This window comes from Hipposideros armiger, unplaced genomic scaffold, assembly GCF_001890085.2.
Source record: "Hipposideros armiger isolate ML-2016 unplaced genomic scaffold, ASM189008v1 scaffold_285, whole genome shotgun sequence".
In the NCBI taxonomy this organism is placed as follows: domain Eukaryota; kingdom Metazoa; phylum Chordata; class Mammalia; order Chiroptera; family Hipposideridae; genus Hipposideros; species Hipposideros armiger.
In genome coordinates, this window is record NW_017731635.1 from 1394346 (window position 1) to 1404670 (window position 10325).

Sequence of the window (10325 nt, forward strand, 5' to 3'; positions counted from 1 at the left end):
GCAGCAGCAGCAGCAGCAGCAGCAGCAGCAGAGAGACAGGCTGAGCGCGGTTAGGCCGCCCGAGTCCTCACTAACCCAAACCAAGTCCTCCGTCGCCAGGCGGAGCCCTCTCTCTGCGGCGGGCCTACGCCTCGCGCATGCGCAGTGTGTTCCGGGTGCGCCGCGGTTCCGCGACTCGCGCGTCAGAAAACCCGGTGGCCGGCGGGCGGGGAACCTCCGCTCTAAAGAGCCGGCCTGCGGGGTGCTTCCTTCCGTAGTAGCGCAGGGGAACCTCCTACAGCACTCGTCCAGGCTCGACCCCGAGGGCAGGCACCCAACCCGCCCCTTGGTCCGCGGCCCTGCCTCGCCCCTCGGGAGCCAACAATCCCGGGCAGCCGGTCTCCACCCGCCTAACCCCTTCCTCCACCCGTTTGCTCGAGTAGCCGCGCCCCACTTCACCATCTCTGGCCTAATTGTCCCCATGTTCAGCCTTGCAGGAAAATTCCAAGTCTTTTAAGTAAATCCTCCTCTCTGCCAGAGACGGAGCTCAATTTCTGCCCCACCCACCCCCGCCTTGATTGTGTGCTGTGCTTGGTGACTTGCTTCCAAAGAGTACACTTACAGCGTGGAAAGTGGGGGGAATAACCACAGTGGAGAAGCCTGGCAAGCACTGCCTTGGCCAGGTGACGACGAGTTATGTTGATAGCGTGCCTGGGATGTAGGCGGGGTACCTCACCTCTGTGGTATTCCTCCCCCAAACCCCATAACCCCGGTTCTTCCTTGACAGAAACATGAGGCAAACCCAAAAACACCTGATCAGTGCTCCTAAAAGGTGTTAACGGTCATGAAAAACGAAGTAAAATCGGAGAATCTGTCATAAACCAGAGAAAACTAAGGAGACATGACAATTAAATGTGATGTGGTAGTCTGAAGGGAATTCTGTAACAGGAACAGGATATTAGGGGAAACACTAGTAAAAGCCAAATAAAGCGTGGAGCTCCGTTAATACTACTTGTTCCAGTGTTAGTTTCTTAGTAGTGACAACTGTACCGCCATGGTAAGAGGTTAATAAGGGAAATATGATGGGAGGTACACTAGAAATACATTTGCAGCTATTCTACAACTAAATCTATTCTAAAATTAACATTATTGAAAAGGCCGAGTGGCGCGTTGGTTGACTTGGGACGCCAGCTCTGGGCATCAGGGCCCCGGTTCAGATCCCATATGAGGGCCAGTGATGCTGCACCCTCTACAGCTAAGATGGTGAACAACAGCTTGACTCAACCTGGAGCTGAGCTGCGGTGAGTTGCTGGCAACAGTGTAGGCTGCAGTGGGGCTGGCCGGCAGCTGGCATGAGCTTTTTTGAGCTGCCGTGAGCAGCTGTCCAATGGCGAGTGAGCAACTGCCTCACCCGGGAAGAGCTGATAATACCATGATAATACCAACATGGGCCAGTGAAGCCACGTCCTCCACAACTAGACTAAAGGACAGCAACTTGTCTGTTCTCCTTCCCCGATTCCCCAACGTTGTTCCCTCCCCCCAATTCCCCAATATAATCTTTAAAAAAAATAAAAAGAAAAGGAGGCTGGAACGAGACAGTTCCAGATTTGGACCTGTGATTCAGTGATGTCATCAAATATCAAAGCTCTGTCTAATTTTCCACAATACCATCATTAGGGAGTTAGCTATTCACCTTTCAGTTTGTTTCTTCATGATCTCAATATATTGGGTTGTCGGAAAAGTCATGACACATTTTTGCAACGAAAAACAGCAAAACTACGTCATGACTTTTTCGACAACCCAATAGTTGCTGCAGCTCCAGTCATCACATTCTCACACATATATATTCAAGACAGGAAGAAAAGGGACAGATGAAACAGGTATTTTCCTTTTATGAGGAAGGAAGGTACTGTATACTCCCATTTTCTAGATAAGAATTGACAAAGAAGCTCTCCTTGACCAAACGCTAGCCAGGTTCTTCCAAGTCTTCATCTCAAAGCCTCAGCCTTGGCCTATACAGTCTACAGACTCAGCACAAATGATTTCAACCACTCCACTTCCCCTCATTGAAAGACTTAAATATTAACATAGTTTCTAACAGCTCAAGGCCACATGATCCTAGCCCCCCTTAAGGAGCTCAAGTCTCTCCAAAAAATTTACTATTTGTTCTAGCCAACACTTGATGACAGCCCCTTTACTACCCTTTTTTAGAGCATTCACTACAAAGGCTTACAATGTGAGACTCCTTCCTCTGTGCATTTCAGATGTGTATGAATCTCCTACAACTCTGAAGTGTCTTTCTCAGAACCTGAAAGCCATTCCTTTGAAAAGTAATCCTCAGGAAGAATGGGGCCTCTGTGGCTTCATCTCCGTGTAGCCCACATAGCTGCCGAATCAGCATTTACACTGACTAGCCCTTTGGAATTTTTCACTTCCCTGACTCCACTCAAGCCCCTCCATTCCCCCTCCCTCATTCTCCTTTTTTTCTTTTTTTTTTTTAAGATTTTATTGGGGAACAGTGTTGGGGGGTTGGGGAAGGGGAACAGTGTTGGGGAATTGGGGAAGGGGAACAGCCAAGTTGTCGTCCTTCAGTCTTAGTTGTGAAGGGCGCAGTTAGCTCAGCTCCAAGTCCAGTCGCCATCCAGCCACCCGTCAGCAGCTCAGGGCAGCTCAGCTCAAGGTGCCACGTTCAATCTTAGTTGGGGGGGGGTGCACAGCCCCCATCCCATGCAGGAGTCGAACCGGCAACCTTGTTGTTAGGAACACGAGCTCTCACCAGCTGAGCCATGCTGCCGCGTTTTGGCAGCTCAGCAGCAGCTCAGTTCAGGCACAGCTCACTAGCCCATGTGGGAATCTAACCGGCGACCCTGTTGCTCAGCGCTCATGCTCTTAAGCAACTGGGCCACTCAGCTGGCCCTCCCTCATTCTCCTTTAAAATGCCCAGTCACGTCTGTGCAAATCCAAGTTGAGTTCAGATCATGTTGGGCCGTATTTCCTATTGTAATAATATATTACTGCTTAAAATCTGTTCCTAACTACTTTACTATCTGGCTTTATCTTTGACATAATTAAGTAAATTGTTTGGAGTTACCTAATCTACTAAGCAGCTCAGCCACAATTTGATTTCCAAACTCAAAGTCCATGCTCTATTTACTCCTGTAGGAAGGCTTATTGAACACGCCAAACAAACAAATTGTAAGAAGAAAAGCCAGTGTGAAGCAGAGCTCTGTGAGGGAAAATAATCATGGACACGGGAAGACTGAGAGCTTAATAACATACGACTTACCAATACTGTTCTTCAACATCTTTTATTTTAAAGACATCATGGAACTATACTTTAGGACAAATAAAATAACTGCTTCAAACCAGTGGGTAGTAAAGATGTGAGTTTATTCCACAAGTTAATAGATGAGATGTGATAAAATTATTTCCCCATATAGCAGCCAGGATGATCTCAGACTTGACCCTCACAACTTAAGGAGTACCTTCCATGTTAGCCATTAGCAGTAGTAATAGTTCTGGGCCCTCCACCTTTACTCTTTGGTTTTATGTCACAAATGGTTCAGAGGAGTGCTTTGTATGGGGATGGCTGAGAGGTTCAAACACACCACCAGGATCAACACCCAAATTTGACAGGAAAAAAATATACAAAATCACCCAAGTAGAGCTTAACTCACTGGCTTTAAATTAGCATGCTTTTCAAAATAAATTTTCAAAAAGTTTCCCATAGTCAAATCTGTCAGTCCTTTCCTTGTGATTCTTCCCCATTCCTAGGTTTACAAAGTCCTTTGCCCTTACTGAAAAATATAAATTTTACTTGTATTTTCTAATACTGGTTTTATGGTTTTGTTTATAAAACCGTAAGTTTAAAAAGTGAAGGCCAGCCGAGTGGTATGTTCGTTAAGAGTTGGCTTGGGGTGCCAGCTCTGAGCAGCAGGGCCGCCGGTTAGGATCCCACATTACGGCCAGTGACGCTGCGCCCTCTACAGCTAAGATGGTGAACAACTGACCTGGAGCTGGGCTGCTGTGAGTTGCCAACGATGGCGTAGGCTGCAATGGGGCTGGCCAGCAGCTGGCATGAGCTTTCATGAGCTTTTGTGAGCTGCCGTGAGCAGCCGTCCAATGGCCAGTGAGTGACTGCCTCACCCAGGAAGAGCGCAATAATAGTACCAACATGGGCCAGTGAAGCGACATCCTCCACAACTAGACTGGAGAACAAAAGGACAGCAACTTGTCTGTTCCCCTCCCCCAATTCCCCAATAACATCTTAAAAAAAATTTTTTTTAAGTGAGAAAGCACATTTTTTTCTCTCTCTTTAAAAATTAATTGGCATATGTTGTGTCTCCAAGTAGTTCACCAAAAGAGCGGTTTATTCGGGAAAAGAAAAAGAAACAAAACCACCACAGCAGTGTGTGAACGCACACCTCTGGCCAGGCCTCCAACAGGACGCACAAGTGCAAAAAGAGAGCTTTCCCAACATGACCTCTCTCTATATGAATCCCTGCCCCAGAAGTTACCACAAAGTTTAACAGCAAGTCAGGACTAGAGAGTTACCAAGGGTCCAGCTCCACCAATAGTCCTGTCAGCTCTATGGTTAGTCATCTTAAGATGACAGTTCACTTTTATCATTTGTAAGGTATCTCTTTTGTTTTTCTTTCCAATCTTTACTCCCTTTCCCCAGTACCATTTTTGGAATAATTCTTTCTTTCCCCCATTAATTGTTAATGCCACTTATATGCTAAATGCTTATTACTACATGATATTTTATATATTGTATTTTCTGGAGCATCCTACCCCATGGACGTGCCAATTCTTGTGTTGGTATTAGCACTGAAATGATAAACAAATCAGGCTGAAAAATCATGGTTCATGTCCCTCTTAGAATTTGCATTTTGCAATAGCAGGCCCCTCACCATGCCCAAAGTTCCCTGCACACCATGTTGCCCTCTTAGGGGATTTAATCCATCCTCCTTCCTTCTAACACTGGCTCACCCCAGTTATAGAAGAAAGTAACTAGTGGTGTGGAGAGAGGCCAGCAAGTGACAGACCAATTATATACTTGGATAAGGGAGAAAAATCCAAAACAAAGCTCTTAAACTACCCTGTGGGAAAAACAAAATCTTAAAAGATTACATGCTGTAAGAATCCATCTATCATTTTGAAACAGTAAAATTTTAGAACTGGAGAACAGATTAGTGGTTATCAGGAGATAGAGTTGGGGGCGGGGGACAAGAGAGACTTATGTTTGGTTATAAAATAGCAATAGGAGAGATGCTTGTCCTGATGGAAATGTTTTATTTCTTGACTATAGTGGTGGATATACAAACCTACACACGGTAAAATTGTCTAGATCCAAATACATACAAATACACACAAACGTACAAATGAAACTGAGGAAATCTGAATATGATTGGTGGATGGATTGTTTGGATGTCAATATCCTGACTGATATTGTACCATAGTTTTGCAAAACGTTACCATTTAGGAAAAATGGGTGAAATGTAGGAATCTCTGTAATATTTCTTACTACCTGATGTGAATCTACAATTATCTCAATAGAAGTCTTAGTCAAAAAAAGCAAAGGTTTTTCCCTGATTATTAGTTTTGTGTGTGTGTGTGTGTGTGTGTGTGTGTGTGTGTGTTTTGCAACTGATTGGAAACCTACCTTGCAATTGCAGCATAATTGGATTCCACCTAAAGCATGCTTTTCAACAGAACTTTCTACTGTGATGGAAATACCATATATCTGCACTGTCCAATACAGCAGCCACTAACATACGTGACTGTTGAGCACTGGAAATGTAGCTAATGCAACAAAAGGATTAAATTTTAAATTATATTATTTTGATTAAACTGACATTTAAGTGGCTAGTGTCTGCCATAAGGGACAACACAGAATTGAAATTACTGTAGTTCCCTCTTCCTCTGTTGTAAGTTCTAAATAGTAAGGAAGGAAATTCATCTCCATCATTGAACAAATTGATGAACTTTCTGAGGATCCATTTCCTCACTTTAAAATAGAGATGATAAGATGCATCCTGACAAGTTACTTTGAGTGCGAGAAAGGTTGTAAAGCCCCCTTGCACCTATACACTGGAAGACCTGGACACAGGTAACTTCACAACCTTTCTAGTGTCTAGGGATGAAACCCTGTGATAATTGACTTAATAGTCCCCACTATTATGTGAAAACCAGCCAAGGATAAGTCAGTAATTTTGCTTTCACATGCTTAGGGGAGAAATCCACATACACTTGATGTCTTGCCATGTTCTTCCCAGCTTATTCCACAAGCCCGGTTCCGACGACTTAAATTCTATCGATATTTTTTTTAAATACCAGGGGGGAAAGTCCAAAGGCCCATTTCTTCAAGTGCAACTGTGAGTGTTTGGTTAAGGCAATAAGATGAAAAACCCTTGGAGAACCAAGGATAAGTGTTCAGTTTAAATGCAGTCAAGTCGCACGACCAATCAGAATGATTCTCAGCTGACAGACAGGCAGTCGCCAGCAGGCAACAGCCTTAGCGTTTAGCAGGCCTGTTTTGCAAACCACCCGTCGCCTTTCTCAGCAACCCCCGCGCCACTGGGCGTTTCTCGGGAAGCTACGCCCTAAGGGGTGGGGCCTGCGCTTGCGCCCTCAGCCATACGGCTTCGTCCTGCGTTTGCACACCGTGCGCTCAGCAGAGGCGCGCGGAGGCTCCGAACCTTGCACAAGCGCTCCTGTGCTTCGCGGCGTTCGGCATCCACAACCCGGTCTGCTGTCGGTGCGAGTGCCCGGTGCGTTCCCCACCCAGCCATGTCGTCTTACAGCCGCGTGGCGCTTGTAACCGGGGCCAACAAGGGCATTGGCTACGCCATTGTCCGCGACCTGTGCCGGCAGTTCTCGGGGGACGTGGTGCTCGCGGCGCGGGACGCGGCGAGGGGCCAGGCGGCCGTGCAGCAGCTGCAGGCGGAGGGCCTGAACCCGCGCTTCCACCAGTTGGACATCAATGACTTGCAGAGCATCCGCGCCCTGCGCGACTTCCTTCGCAAGGAGTACGGGGGCCTGGACGTGCTGGTCAACAACGCTGGAATCGCCTTCAAGAGTAAGGAGCTTGGTGGTGGTCGGTTAGCTCAGTTGGTTAGAGCGTTGTGCTAATAACAGTAAGGTTGACGGTTTGATCCCCGTATGCGTCTCTGTGAGCTGCACCGTCCTTAAAGAAAAAAGAGTAAGGAGTTAGGTGGTCTCAGGGGAGCAGTCGCTCAGAGCACCTCCAGCCAGGGTGGGCTGGATCTGTTGGGGAATCATTGCGATGGGGCTTCTCGCACCTATGGGGTCCAGAATGCCTTCCTAGGGAAACAGAGATAGGGGACGGGGAAGGGGTGCCGCTAGATCAGAGTATAAGAGTAACTGGAGTGCTTCCTAGCCAAATGATCTTTGTTTCCTTGGCTTGGGTGCCTGGGGATCTTGACCAGGTTGTCACAGTTTCTATCAGTTTGGACTTCAGGGCACTTGGGTGAATTTTAAATGGATTTTTAAATAAACAAAATCGGGCTGGACGAGTGGCTCAGTTGGTTAAGAGCACAAGCTGAGCAACAGGATCTCCCGTTCAATTTCCACACGGGCCAGTGAGCTGCAGCAGAGCTGAGCTGCAGCTGAGGTGCCAACATGTGGCAGGATGGCTCAGTGGTTAGAGGGTGTGCTCTTAGCAACAAGGTTTCGGTTGGACTCCCGCATGGGATGGTGGGCTACACCCACCCGCAACTAAGATTGAACACGGCACCTTGAGCTGAGCGGCCGCGAGCTGCCGATGGGGCAGCCGGATGGCGACTGGACTTGGAGCTGAGCTAGCTGCGCCCTCCACAACTAAGATTGAAGGACAGCTTGGCTGTGCCCCTTCCCCAATTCCCCAACACTGTTCCCCTTCCCCAATTCCCCAATAAAATCTTTAAAAAAGAAAAGAAAATTGCAGCAAACTGGTTCACAGAGATCGCATTGTTCACCCTTCCACCCAGCCTCCCTGAATGGTACCATCTTACAACACTCTACAGCGTTAACAAGCCATGACTTTGACATTGGCACAATACTGTTTAACTAAACCCAGACAGTACTTTCAATTCTCTAGATTTCACATGCACTGTTTTTTTTATATTATCATATGGAATTTTATCACATGGCTACTATTTATTAACTCTACTTTCCTTACCCCCTGAAAGACAATGATCCCACACCGTTTCATATTCAAGCAGAAGTGACGATGAAAACAAACTTTTTTGGTACTCGAGATGTCTGCACAGAGCTTCTGCCGCTCATGAAACCCCAAGGTGAGTGACGAGGAGCCCACGCTGTGGTGTTTCTGGAATGACCTGGCCCTGCCTGCCTCTGGCCTCATCTGCAGGCCCCCGCTACCTCTCCCTGCTCAGCTACTCTGGCCTCCTGGTTGTGTCTCCACTGGGCCAGGTGCCCTTCGCCCTCGGGACTCTGTACACACCTGTCCAGTGGTCATCGGTGCTCTCTGCCCTGCTGGTCTGTGCACAAGTGGCTGTTTCGTATCCTTCAGGTCTTTGTTCAGGAGTCTCCTCAGAGAGACCAGTAACTGCTTGTGCCCTTTCGGAGGACCCCATGCAGGGACTCTCCCTCTCCCGCTCCCTCTCGCTGAGTGTTCTGCTCGCGGAGCCCTCACTACCGCCAGTTCATTAGATCCCCTAAAATCTTTTCCTGCATCTGATCACGTGGATTTTTCTTTGTATTCTACTGATATAGTGTATTACATTAATTGGTTTTTAGATGCTAAACCAACCATACATATGGAATAAATAATCACTTGGTCTTTATAAATTCAAGAGGTCCCTAATACCACCCTCAGGTTCCATAATCACTAGAAGGACTCAGAACTCAGCAAAACTGTCATACTCAACATTACAGTGTATTATAGGAAATGGAGACTGATTCAAATCAATGGGAAAAGCCTCAGAGGACAGGGTCCAGGAAACATTGGGCACGGAGCCTCCACTTGTCCTGTGCTGCCAGCCAGGAAAGCTCACCCACGCCATGACATCTGGTATTTTTGTTGGGGGTTGTTCTCATAGACGTGACCTCTTGCCTGACCTTCCTCTGCAGCCCCTCTAGAGGTCCAGCTGATACCAAGTAGCCTCACCATAGTCACATTGTTAACACAGATTATGGAGCCTGAACCAAGACCCCCAAATAGACAAGGAGAGTATCATCAGACAGGACATTCAAGGCTTTAAAGCAGACCTGGGCAAAGGGCCAAACCTTTCTTTGGCCAAACTTAATTCTTTCACAGGCTACCCCCTGGACCTCTGCCAAGGCTTTCTTCCAGCAAAAGGACCATTGAGCACATACATTTTAGTACAGAATTTATATTAACAGATACAGCAGTAGGACCCAATCTACACCTAACATTTGGAGGAGGCATTGTGGGGTAAGGATAGATTTAAAGGAACAGATAACCCATCCTATAAAGCCACTGCATACAGTTGCATGTTTTGGTGCTAATTTGATCTTCCCGTTAATCAACTATTACTTATACTTTATTTAGCAAAGAACTGTTTATGCAGAACTATTTAGTATTCTTAAGATTTTAACTGAGGCATATCAAAATTTACAAGTTTATTGGAGAAAAACAATCTATTTGAATCAGGAATACCAAAGTGGAAGTGGTTAGGGACACTCCCCAGGCAGGTGCTTGGGAAGAGACTTATAGAGAAAAGGCGAAGCAAAGTAAGGAAATTATTGGTGGGCTTATACCTAAGGCTATTGATTCAGTCCCTGCTAGTAAAACCATGGGTACCTTTAGCAGTGGACAATTTTTTGCATGGATAATATATATTAGAGTGACATATTGATTGTTTTTTCATATTCCTGTTTTAATATTTCCTTGACCAAAACTTTTCCTTATCACTTAGAATATTTATTATATACGTATGGACAGAGTACCTTTAGACTTACATAGATGATTATCACGTCACTCCTGTGCATACATGTGGAGGAAAGAGAACAATTTCATTCCTAAAACTTGGCCGCATTCAGAGTCTGACTCTTAGGAATACCACTTTCAGCCTAGTTGTCCAGTTCGTGCACTTTTGTAACATTTAACAGTGAGTTACTAGAAAAAGGACTATGCTCTTAGATGTTACAGCAGTGCCAGTTGCTATTAAATTTTCTACCTGCTTACTCCCCGTGGCTGTCCTCAGCTTGTCTGCCAACAGAAATGTTTCACAGACTGGCCCGCTTTGAGTGGCTGGGTGAGAGAAATGGAAAGGCCGTGTGGTGTGGCTGGAGCGGGGAGAGAGGAAGGGATGGTGAGGACAGGAGGGGATTGTGTAGGCCTTTTAAGGACTTGCTTA

The 10325-nt window shown here is 46.4% G+C and overlaps 1 protein-coding gene across 2 annotated transcripts in view; it reads left to right on the forward strand.

Annotated features, from left to right (window-relative positions):
• Window positions 1-6606: 6606 nt before the first annotated feature.
• CBR1 (carbonyl reductase 1) overlaps window positions 6607-10325 on the forward strand; it is a 17837-nt gene continuing 14118 nt past the window's right edge. For both annotated transcript variants that reach the window (XM_019658614.1, XM_019658616.1), the window contains exons 1-2: window positions 6607-7060; window positions 8172-8279. In XM_019658614.1, coding sequence (XP_019514159.1) covers window positions 6772-7060; window positions 8172-8279 — 397 coding nt within the window. In that variant the 5' untranslated portion in view covers window positions 6607-6771. The remainder of the gene's footprint in view (window positions 7061-8171; window positions 8280-10325) is intronic.